The 12,499-nt window shown below is 47.8% G+C and overlaps 1 protein-coding gene across 1 annotated transcript; it reads left to right on the top strand.

The window, feature by feature from the left end:
- The first annotated feature begins 580 nt into the window (after positions 1-580).
- Positions 581-10,752, top strand: JPT1 (Jupiter microtubule associated homolog 1). Its single transcript, XM_039716246.1, has 5 exons — positions 581-752; positions 2,925-3,067; positions 3,697-3,794; positions 5,660-5,687; positions 9,783-10,752. The coding sequence occupies exons 1-5, from the start codon at positions 697-699 to the stop codon at positions 9,929-9,931; spliced, it is 474 nt and encodes a 157-aa protein (XP_039572180.1). The 5' UTR covers positions 581-696; the 3' UTR covers positions 9,932-10,752.
- The last annotated feature ends 1,747 nt before the right edge of the window (positions 10,753-12,499 follow it).

Consider the following 12,499-nt stretch of genomic DNA (forward strand, 5'->3'; position numbering starts at 1 on the left):
CAGGCCCTTGGCTGTGTCCCAGCCCTGCTCGGATCCAACACCTAAAGCCACATCAGCCTTGTGCCAACCCCTCCCTGCGCTTCGTGCCGGTACCTTGGAGCTGCTCCATGACAGCTGCGGGGCCGGGCACGGCGGTGCGTGTGAGGGAGCCGGGCCTTGCGCGGCCGGGGGGTGCCCGGGGTGGATTGGCGGTGTGTCTGGGCGGTGTGTGTGGGGAGCGGAGCCCGCGGAGCCCCCGGCCGGCCAGCCCCTCCCGGCCCCTCACGGGGGCAGCGCCGCGGGACTTTTGTCTGGCCTCAGGTGCGGCTGAGCCAATCGCGGCTCGCCGGCGGTGAGCGACAGCTCCTCGGCCAATCACCAATAACAGGTGTCACCGCCCGCAGCCAATCACCGCAGAGCAGACGTAGTGCTTCACCAATGGGCTCTTAGCGGTGAGGCAAGGCGCCTCAGAATAGACAGGGAGGCGGGGCAAATGGGAGACTGGCAGGGCGCTGTCCAATAAGAGCTCGCGACTACGTTTGAACCGCCCAATGAGCGGGCCGAAGGTGGGCAAGGCTTGCGGTGTGTATAAAAGTCGCGGCGGTGCGGGCGGCGGCCGCAGTTGTCACCGGTGGCGGCGGGGACTCTGGGCAGGGGCAGCGCTGTCCCCGGGACCGTCACTGCACAGAGCCCTTCCCTCGCTCCGACCCCTCCGCCATGACCACCACGGCCACGTTCTCGGGCATGGACCCCAATGGCAGGAACAGCTCCAGGTCTGGGGGGGCTCCAGGGCCGCCGGGACCCAGAGGGCGGTGGGGCTGAGGGTCCCGGGCAGGGCATGCCCGGAGCGGCTCCGCAGCGGTGTGGGGCGCGGTGCCGGGCGGGGCCTCCGGCCGGGCCGGGGCTGTGGGGATGCCGCTCCTCCCGGCCCCTCCCGGGCTGGCCGGAGGCGGGGGGCCCCGCTGCCGGGGGCGGCCCGCGGCTGGAAGGGGCGGGGGCGAAGCGGAGCCCGTGTGCGAACAAAGAAAACTTGGCAGGTTGGTCTGGAGGAGATGCGCAGCGCCAGGTCGGGCGCCCGCGGTCTCGGGAGTCACAGCTGGGTAGGATCGTGTGGCTTTCCGCGCTGTCGTGGCTTTTTTCTGTAAGGTTTTGGCCTGACAAAGCGGATGCTTCCTGTTCCCTTTTAATGCTTTATAAAGCGAAAAAAAAAATCTCTACAAAGCTCATTTTCAAACCTTTTGCCAGAGCTCTTCCTGGAGCTGTGGTTGGATTTTCGGTGGACATCACTGGGTATCAGGTGGAATTTTAACAGCATTTCTTCATTGCTTGAAGTGTTAAACATGGCTTTCATAAAGCAGGTTACAGCATTTTGAGGCTGTGAGAAGCTTCTAATAAAATCTGTCAGCCTTTAGTTGAGGTTGGTAAAAGGGAATGTTCATTTTTAACAGTTTGAGTGATGGATATATTTTCTCCCTTCAGTTGCCTATTCTGTTAATGTCATTAAGTCTGTCAGTGGAAACTGTTGTGCCCTTAAGAGTACTGCTTTCACTGCTGTGGTAAAAAGAGGGATCTAAGGTTTGGGAACAAGCCCTGCTTTGAACAGACTGTTCTTCAGATTAGTGACTGCAACAGCTATAACTACGAAAATAAACCTTCTGTGTGTTTCCTCAGGGAAAAAAAGATAAAGGAATGATTCAAGACCATTCCACCACATCTTGATTCAGGAAGGAGACAAAACAAGTCACAATAAAACATAATCTCCAGTCTGCTGGGATCCTCCCATTAGCAGCTCAGCATCAATAGTCCTTAGAAAAATAATTTTGTTAGGAAAGGTGTTTTTCTGCTTATGTAACAGTAAATATCCATGTCACACACCTTTAGGAATCCCCCTTGCCATTGGGGTATTTGAGCTCTGTAGGCTTGAGAAGCATTTTTGTGTTGCAGCTGGAATGTAACAGGCACAAATCCTCCCAAGATGTGAGTTGTACAACTGGACATGCTCTTTGTGTTGAATTCCCAGGTTTGCAGCATTAACAAGCTGGGCACTGTTTCGTGTTCTAGCTTCATTAAATTATTTGTTAAGAAGAAGAAGAAGTGTGCACCATCCTTAGTTTGTGCTGGTGTTCATTTTGGAGTGTTGGAGGGCTTGAAAGCCCCAGGTTCTGTTGGTGTCCTCACATCTCTCTGGGAGTTTGGAAAGTTCTCTCACACAGTTTTGTTCTCCTGGCTTTTGTTTGGCTTCTCCAGCTAACAAAAGATCTCCTGCTTATGAAAATAAGATCAGGAGGAGTTTATGTTTCAAGATTTATTTTGCTGCAGCTGTTCATTTTGGTTGGGTTCTGCAGGTTGGAAAGCAGACTGCAATCAAGCTCTTGAAGTACTGAGCAGGCTTCTTTTGTGTCTAAGAGCAGATTGTTAGATTTGGGTTACATATCTGGAGCTTTGTACACGTGTCTCTCCTAATAATAGTCATCTCCGAGCTGTTTAATTTCAACTTTTACTCCTAGACCAGCAGCATGCTGCAGACTTGAGGGTTTTTTTCCTGAGGAAACAAATCTAAATAAAGGCTGCAGCACCCAGCCATCAGTGGTGCAACCAGTCCTTTGGTTCAAGCTTCAGTCTTTGCTGTGCAGCCAGTTTGATGATTAAAAATGAACCTTCCCAGGGTACTCTTAAAAAAGCTGGAATCTGACATGCCCACATAGTTATTTTTATTTTTTATTTGGCTCAGAGTGGTGGGAGCAGCCATTGGTGTGATAGTGGATGGAACAAGGGCACAAGTAGAGCACGAGAGCGTTTTATTTTTGTAAGTGCCACTGAAGAGCAGCGGAGATGCAGTGGCAGGATGGAATTCTGGCAGGAGCTTACCTGGCTGGTTGGAGTGCTGTGCTGGGGGTGCAGCTGGGGGCTGGCTCGGGTGTGAAGCTGCCTCTCTCTCTCCACAGAGTGCTGCGTCCTCCCGGTGGCGGCTCCAACTTCTCCCTGGGCTTTGATGAGCCCAAAGAACAGCCTGTGAGGAGGAACAAAATGGCATCCAGCATCTTTGGAACTCCTGAGGAGAACCCACCCTCCTGGGCTAAAGCAGCAGGTGAGGCTGTAGTGCTTTGTTTCCACATCTGCTCATGGGCATTGATTCGTTTTGTGGCTCAGCCTGATGCTGCAGGGGCTGGTGTGGAAACCAGAGTTCCCTTCCTACTTGGTACTTGGGGTTTATAAATGATGCAGACTATAAATTCTCTGCTTGCAGAGAATTGTTTATTTCTCATTAATTTCTTCCAGAAGGGTTTATTTTATGCAAGTGTTAGGCATGTTGCAAGCAGAGAATTGTATTTTGGATGCAGTTTCTCCAAGTTCAGTCACACAAGTGGACCTGAGTGTTACTGTTTGGAGTAGCACTGCTTGGTGTTGATTATTCAGAGGAAGTTTAGCCTCGTGTTCTCACAGCTGGATTTAAGCTTCCCTTTCTGCAGAGCACTGCCACTATGGGTGGCCTTGGGACCCCAAACTCAGCTGTTTAAATGACACTCACTGCAGGGGGTGCTGCTGGAAGACAATAATTAGTGAGGTATTATCTAAAGGACCAGGACTTTTTAGAATAGTAAAGCTCTAATTTCAAAGAAAAACCTCTCCTAAAGTACCCAAACCTGTGACTATTTATGATCTGCTTTCACATTAAGTTTATCTTGCAACCTGATTAGACACAATCTCTGGTTGTAGGGGCTAAGCCAGGTGAAACCAGAGACAGCTGTGAATCCTCTGGACCACAAAGAACAAACTCAACTGAGGCAAACTGTGGAGACTTCGTAGATCCCAAGGTCAGTACTTGACTACAAAGAGCCTGGTAATGGACAATTCACACTCTGTGTGGGATTGATTTATCACGGATGTTCACACAGTTGGAAGCATTGTAAGGTTTGGATCCTTTCTCTCAAATTTGGTTTTTAATGAAGGATCCCCTTTCCATCTGATACTCTTCCAGTATGCTGAGAAAGGAATGGCTGGATTTTTCACAAGGACCACTTTGTAGAGCTCTTAACCCATCTCATTGCTGAGACAGTAATGAAGTGGTGTGAAATCTAATTTCAGCTCTGTGTGTGATTGTGGGTTTAAACATCTCACAAACAACAGTTACTGCAGCAGACTCTGTGTGGGTCTGACAACAAACTTGAGTTCACATCCCAGCAAATTCTTACCTCTGTAGTTTTAGTGCTTTTTTTTTGTTTTAATAGATATGTTATTTTCTATATAAACTCTACTTAGTAGCAATATGGAGCATAATATATAGTGTTAATGGTGTTAAGTAAAATTTGCTAGATGGGTAATTAAATTTAATGGGAAAAACAGGGTTCTTTTGAATCACAGTACATTTGGTAAAAAAACAGTAATTTATCTGAACTTAGATCCCTAGGAATGTAGGATAGCCTGTATTTGCATTAACAAAGAAAAAAGAAATCTCATTTAAAACTCTTCAGCCTTAGGTTTTCTGAAAAGAACTGAGTAGATAATTATTTGTCCTGAATGTTGTAGCAGACACCTTTTATCTAGGTTTTATTTTGGTAATTGGCATCAGGCACCACAACCCATTTTTGTTATTAGTTGTAGCTTTAAGTCACAAAACTGTTATTTGTTACAAAAAAAAGTCTTGTTTCAATTTAGCAAATATAAGCGAGTTTATTTTCTATGGTATATTTTCAGCTTTAAATTTAACTGTTTAGTCTTAGTCTTTCTAAATTGTTTCAAACACTGTGGTTCTCAGCTTTGCAAACAGATTATTCCCATGTGGAATACTTTACTTTTATGCAGGTGCAAACAGCCTGAGACTTAAGGTGATACATTTATGTCAGTTTCTGTGCTTTTTCCTAAAATCCCAATTTCTGCAGTTTCACTGTGTAATTAGCAATGTTAAATCTGTGAAAGTTGATAAACCTGATGCCACTGAAGAGCCTTGGCTGCTGCTGGGAGACTCCCTATCTTTGTGTCAAGCTGCAGCCTGCAAACAGATTCAGCATGTAAGGAATGTTGAACTGTTTATGTAGTGAAGGAAACTTCATCAGGAAAAAAAAAAAAAGTTGATCTATGTTTCACAAATGAAGTTAAATACCCTGGAAAAAACAAATGCTCTTGGCCTTGGCAACAGATAAATGCAAAGAGTTGCTCAGTAGAAAGCAGAGGATGCTCAACTCTTGCTTGTTGTTGTCAGTGTAATTTTTTTGCCCTTCCTGCTGGGCAGTGGGAATATTCTGGATCCTGTCAGTGCTGCTTGGTGTGGGATGCTCTGTACAATAAAGTGTTCTTACCCACCTCTGTCCTTCACTGTGGGAATAACAAATGTGCCACGTGTCATCAGGATTACTCCAATATCTGTTCCAACTTCTAGAAGTAAGTTAGGCAAATAAAGAACTGGTTAAATGATAAGTCAATCTGTAAGAAATGGTGTTTACAAACCCATGATTTCAAACTGCAGAATTACGAGTGCAGAGCCCACTGTGCCTCTCTGGGTTCTGTCCCTCAGGGCCTGTTGCTGCTCCAAAAGTGCCTCCCTGAGCCTGTGGCTCAGAGTGTGATGCCACACACAGCAGTGTCCCAGACACCACAGTCACACCACAGAGGAGTATCCATCCATGGAATAGAAAATGCTTTATGAAACATGAGATGTAACGTGTTCCTCTCTCTTTTCTAGGGAGGAGATGTTGGTGGTGATATTTTTGGTGAGTAACTTCCTTGGACTCCTCTAGTAAAAGCCTGTTGCAGGTGGCTTTGCAGTAGAAGAGGATGGAGGATCTATAAATGGTCATTTATTAGGAGAGAGGCAGCCTGGGGTTGTCCCTGGAACCCATCACATCAACAAAGTGACCAACTGCTTCCCTGGAGTGTGGGCATGGAGGGAAATGGGGAGTGCTGTTGCTCTCAGGGTAAAAAGGAGACCTGTCCTGTTGGTTTGTTTTGCTAGTAGCTGTTGGTGTCAAGATTTGTCTGAATACTGGAAGGTGAGGTGGAGACTCCTGCAAAGAGTTCAGTGATTGAAAGGCTATGCTGCTGTTAGAGTTGCTTATAATTATACTTAAATTAAATATGCTTATAATTAAATAGGACATGCATCAACATAATTGATTTTAGCTTAGCAGTTTCCTTCTTTCCCATTGTCTTTTCATACAGCAAACTCCACATTCACAGGAAGAATCAAACCCAGCTACTGCTTCTGCAAGTGTCTGTATTAACCAGCTTTTCCCTTCCTGTTGCTTTTTAAATGCTGATTTTTGCCAAGGAAGTTGATCTGCATACTGCAAATGTCCTGTAAACAGGCATTTCCCCTTGAAGTGCTTTTTCTAGCTTTGAGGCTGGAAATGCCTCCTTTGCAAGATGCACTTTAGGAATATCTGACTTCCTGATGACAGGAATTCGTGTGTTGACTGCTGCTTTCCAAGTGCTGCTTTCAACACCTTACAGTGGTGGGACATCCCTGAGGCCATTAGCACCTCCATGTCCTGAAAAGACACTTGCTGGGAGGGGGGAGAGCTTTTCCAGAACATTTCCACTACTACTGAGTGGTGTCTGTGCCTAAAATAAGAGTTGCCTCTCTAGCAGGCTGCTTCTAATCCAACTGTCCAGGCTCTAGGATTTCTTTCCCATGTCTGTCTGATCTTAATTAGCACTGTAGGCATCTAGTGTTTATGCCTTGAGTAGGAGGATGTGGTTTGCTAATAGGAGAAAACTGCTCCAAGGGCTCTGCTGCTTTTCCTGGTGCCTGTTTAAACCAGCTTCCCACAGGGCAGAGGAGATCCCACAAACAGCAGGGAGGTGAGAAGGGCTGAGATGCCAGGAAGCAGAAATAGGGCTGCCTGGGATCAGGACAGCTGGCTGAAACTTGGTGTGCAAAGTGGGGTTCCTGACTTTTTAAAAAAGTTCACCTTTTCAAAGGTGTTATATTTGTATTTTGGTTTGTTTCTGACAAGTGACAGTGAAGGAAGTTCTTATCAAGGATCAGGTGAATATATGCTGGGAAGTGGTTAAAAAAACAAGTGTCATGGAAAGTAACTGGGATTGTTTCTTGTTGTGGCCATGACTGAAAATTACATTTTTGAAGGTGGCCAAGATGAAATAAAAATGGCAGGCAGAGGTTTGAGTGTTAAACTTTCACTGATGGTACTTAGGAAGGAGTAGAAATTAATGCCTCCTGGAAATGGTGTCTGTGGCAAATACCTGAACATCCTGATGGATTGTTAAATGAATTCCTACCATCATTGATTGCTTTGGGTGTTTAGTAGAGTGGAGCCCAGTCCCTCTGATCTGGCTGTCCCTCCCCTGGATTTTCCTGCTGTGGGATGGCAGATTTAGACTACTGAACATCCCACTGGCATACCTGGGACTTTGTACTGGCCCTGTAGGGCTGACTCTGGGGTTAGGAAAGGAACAGTGAACACCTCCAAGCAAAAGCTGTCTGCTGTCAGGTTCACAGCACAACCAGATTCTTAACAGGTTTCTGTCATTAAAAAATGTTTAGTCTTTTGAATGTGGAAATTATTTTCTGTATGTAACCCCAAGTATGTGTCAGGTGGGATATGTATGTTTATTAATCAAGCCTGTCTAGGGTAAAAAACCCACTTAATTTGCAGAAGGGCTCTTGTTTCCTCTTTGGAAGCTGTAGTTCCTTGTGGGCATCAGAGTTCCCAGTGGCTTGCAGTGCACTCAGCAGGGAGCTGTTTCAGGAATTAGACCCTTTCTGGGAAGGGAGGAGCTTTAATATTTTATCTGATCCTGTTGGTTTTACCACTGTGCTCATCAGGTTGGCAGACTTACCTTGATTATGTGGGAAGTGCTAATGTATATCAGCTACACAAGGAGCTGCAGAAACTTCCCCCAAAGCCTCCTGTGCTGGTAATTCTTGGGGTTTTTTTGTGATTCAGGGGCAGTGTGAGCAGCTGAGGGGAATCAGGCAGTGCCCATGGGCTGTGAGCAGTGCTGACTGTACATGACCCACAGGAAGGTGGAGCCTGGATCCTGCCCAGGGCTGGGACTGTCCCCAGGCAGGAACATTCAGCCCTTGCTCAGTCAGCAGACTGGGACACACCAGCTGCAGGAGCTTAAAATGTGGTGTTAACCCAGCCCAGCTGAAACAAACAGTTAATGAGCACAGCAGAGGATCTCTAGTGGAGATTATTCCTGACTGGATGTGCTCAGGTGCTGGAATTCTTTGAGAATATTATAAGCATGGATATAGGGGGATTCAGTGGGCACAAGTTGGGTTTTGGTGTTTCTGATGACATTTTGCATTGAAAAATATAAACTGAGTTGACACAGGATGTGAGGAAAGCTGCTCTGGGGGTAGGAAGAACAGGAGGCAAAGGGTAGGACTTAGTAATTACCTTTCAGGTTGGAAAAATGAGCTATGGGAGATGATAGGAGGTGTTTTTATTCAGTGCCTTTGTCTGTGACCTGGAAAAGGTAATGAACAGTGAAGTCTCCAGTTTTGTTGGTGATATTACCTCTTTCAAGTAGTCAAATTGTGCTGATGGTGGGAAAATCTCACTGCCAGAAGGACTCAGCTAAATGAGGCAGGCAGGTGTAAAGGCAGGATAATCCCTGTGTAAGCAAGTGTAAAGTAATGAATTGGGGGGGTAACCCCCAAAAACTAAACCATGGCAGCCTTGTATTCAGCTCTGTGCTGAGGATCTCCCAAGATCTGCCTTGAGTCCTTCCCCTTGAAATTCTTTGAGGTGTTTGGAGGTGCCAGAAAAATACTGAATGTCATCAGGGAGAGGATGGAAAATCAGATACTGTTAACTGTAAACAATGGTAATACCCCTGTATCTTGAATTGTGTGCAGTCTTTGACACATGAAGAGCAGGGGGTTGTAGTGGAGGTCACAGGGAAGGGGAAGATGAAGGGGTGCAGTGGCTGCTCTGTAAGGGGAGATTGGAATAGTTGTGCCTGTTTGAAGAGAAGGCTGGGGGAGGAAAATGGATCAAGATCTGCTAAACCATGAAGCTTAAGCTGAATGTGCAGCAGTCCCTTGAATTCTCCCAACCCAGAATGAGTGAGAGGAAGCAAAGGGGTCTGTGGAAAACAGGTGAGGTTCATCTTTACACCAGTGTCAGGGGCTGCTTGGTGCTGATTGGGGCCTTTGGCTCAGAACTGATCATGCTAATCTGTAAAAATGTGAGATGCTGGTGTACTTGTACTCAATTGTCAACAATGCAAATACATTAATTGTTTGCTCCAGTATCTAAAGTGCTTCCTGTGAAGAATTCCTTCTGTGCCCTGTCTTCACTTGTGGTTTGCTCAGAAGGATTTAAGATAAACTCTCATGTGCTCTCCAGGGAGTGTACAATCAGAGGCTCCCCATGCATGGCTGTTCCCTGGTGTGTCCTGTGTGAAGCCTCAGAAGTGTGTCAGATCCCTTTCCCTCCAGTTAGGAAATTGGGGATGCACTTTGAGCTCTTGCTGGTGCTGCTGTGGCTCCCAGCACCTGCTCAGACCTGAGTGACAACACCACAGTCACAACACTGACTGATTATATGTAGAAGCCTTAAGCTGCTTGTCATTAAAAAAATGAATTGCTGGTGTCCCCTAATTGCAGCTGGCTGAATGTGGCTCTTGCTGAAGGCCTGAGACAGCTGTAAGGCCTCAGATTTGATCTGAGAAACACTTCTGAGGGCTGAGTCTGCCCTGCCAGTGGGTGACAGCACTGGAGTGTGTCTGTAGCCCTGGAGAAATCTGACAGGAGCTGAGCTTCTGTCTGAGCTAGCCAAACATCTGGCTCTCATCGTCCACATCAAACACTTTAAAAGCTTCTTTTCTTCTAGAAAACACTGAGGCTGATGTAGAAGCTGCCCCAGGTCAGAGTGAAGAAAAGTCCCTGCCTGCTGCACCTGTTCCTAGCCCAGTAGCACCAGCACCTGCACCCTCCAGGAGAAATCCACCCGGTGGCAAGTCCAGCCTAGTGCTCGGTTAAACCTTTCCCTTCCTGACTGTTTTGAACTCGTGTCTGTTTTCTTTCCCCCATGCTTGTGAACTGCACAACTTGAGCCTGACTGTACATCTCAAATTTCTTTCATTAAAAAGAAGCACTTTATGTACTCCATCTTTTTTTGAAATTAAGGGTTTTTTTCCACTTCTGTCCTTTGTTTCCCCCAGATCTACTGGAAGTGACATGAGTGTTTTCTAGTGATAGATTGAGGGAAAGCTTTATGAAGTATTGTAATGTAATTCAAAGGAGAGTAGCTTGGTTCTAAGTGTGCTTAGAGGGTTTTTGTACTGAGTTTGTTTTTTTTTAGAACCCCTTAGCTTTACAAGGGTCTAGAATCCTGGTTAACCAGGCCAGCAAACAATCAGCAAGAGCAGTCCCTTCCTCCACATGTGGGATTTAGGTATCTAAAAGGCTTCATTGACTGCACGTGGTAAATGCCTTGAGCCCTGCTGTGCCATATAAATCATTAAGTGGTTAATGTACACCATGCTGCCTTTAAAAACAAAACAAACCTTGATACTGGACTACTATGACACAGGGTCTGTGCCAAATAGAGGGCTGATGACCAGAGCCACCTGGCCTAGTGCTGGGAAGGGGCTGATTCAGACTTTATTCAGTAAAGGTGGAGTGGATCTTATAAATAAGAATTACAGGGCATTTTTTTTTACAACTGACTCAATGCTGTGCATGATCATGCTGGTGCTTGACCATGAGGTGAAAATCTCATCCTTTAAAAGTGTGTGTTGTAATTTCACAAAGCTGGATTGTTGCTTAAAAGTAAATAATATAGAAATTTTGAAGCAGTGTTTCCTGTGTGGGTTTTATTTCACGGGCTTGGTCTTGCTTTGTTCTCAGTTGTCTCATCCAACCTTCCCTGCTCTAACAGAGGAGAGTTCTTACACCTGGCTTGAGGTCACCACCATGTGCTGGCTTCCCCTGAAGAATCTGATTTATCTCTTAATTTTTGGCTTCTAGGTCAGAGATCTGTGGAATATGGCTTGATTTATGATATGGTTTATCCAAAACACTGTTTTTTCTCAAGAAAACTGAGAAAAGTTTATTTTCTTCATTAACAAGAAAAAAACCAGAGGACCCTAAAAACGGCGAGGGTGGAATTGAAATCAAGCCATGAAGGGCTCTGCTGCCCAGTAAGCCACAGCAGAGCATCTCTATGGAGCTGCTGGTGCTTTTTCCACCCTTCTCCAGGAGGAACCAGTGCCTGAAGCACCCTGGCTTTCCCAGTCACTGCTGCAGAAGCCCTTCCCTGGGGTGCTGAACCTACCCAACTGGATTTTCTCTGATGTGCTCCTCTGCCCTCCCCCGGGAGGGTTCCCTGGAGCCGATGTGCACAGACAGCATGGGCAATAACCCATCAATTAATATTTCCTTTGCAAGCCTCATGCCCAGGGGAGCTCCTCCATGCTCCTCGATCGAGCATCTCTATGGAGCTGCTGGTGCTTTGTTCACCCTTTTCCTGAAGCACCCTGGCTTTCCCAGTCACTGCTGCAGAAGCCCTTCCCTGGGGTGCTGAACCTACCCAACTGGATTTGTTCTCTGCCCTCCTCCCGGGAGGGTTCCCTGGAGCCGATGTGCACAGACAGCATGGGCAATAACCCAACAATTAATATTTCCTTTGCAAGCCTCATGCCCAGGGGAGCTCCTCCATGCTCCTCGATGGCTGCTGAGGCTCCGCTGCGCTTCCTTCCCCTCGGGCAGCCGCGTCCCGCTCACTGCGGGGTCCCAGGGTGGCTTTGTGGGCTTGTGCTGTGTTCCTGGAGCGCAGCCTGGTCCCACGGGGGGCTGTTCTGCTCCGCCCCTCATGAATATTAATGTGGATAATATGCATATGCATGAGCGCTCCGGCCGTGCCGGAGCCGCGCTGTGCTGCCCGCCGGGCTCGGAGCTCTGCGCTCGGCATGGGCAGCGCGGCCGCGCCGCTGCGGGTGCTGCTGGACATGGACGGGGTCCTGGCCGACTTCGAGGGCGCGGTGCTGCGGGAATTCCGCGCCCGCTTCCCGGCGGAGCCGCGCGTGGAGCTGGCGGCAGAGCATCTCTATGGAGCTGCTGGTGCTTTTTCCACCCTTCTCCAGGAGGAACCAGTGCCTGAAGCACCCTGGCTTTCCCAGTCACTGCTGCAGAAGCCCTTCCCTGGGGTGCTGAACCTACCCAACTGGATTTTCTCTGATGTGCTCCTCTGCCCTCCCCCGGGAGGGTTCCCTGGAGCCGATGTGCACAGACAGCATGGGCAATAACCCATCAATTAATATTTCCTTTGCAAGCCTCATGCCCAGGGGAGCTCCTCCATGCTCCTCGATGGCTGCTGAGGCTCCGCTGCGCTTCCTTCCCCTCGGGCAGCCGCGTCCCGCTCACTGCGGGGTCCCAGGGTGGCTTTGTGGGCTTGTGCTGTGTTCCTGGAGCGCAGCCTGGTCCCACGGGGGGCTGTTCTGCTCCGCCCCTCATGAATATTAATGTGGATAATATGCATATGCATGAGCGCTCCGGCCGTGCCGGAGCCGCGCTGTGCTGCCCGCCGGGCTCGGAGCTCTGCGCTCG

The sequence above is a fragment of the Passer montanus genome, unplaced genomic scaffold (assembly GCF_014805655.1).
Source record: "Passer montanus isolate IOZ18808 unplaced genomic scaffold, ASM1480565v1 scaffold35, whole genome shotgun sequence".
In the NCBI taxonomy this organism is placed as follows: domain Eukaryota; kingdom Metazoa; phylum Chordata; class Aves; order Passeriformes; family Passeridae; genus Passer; species Passer montanus.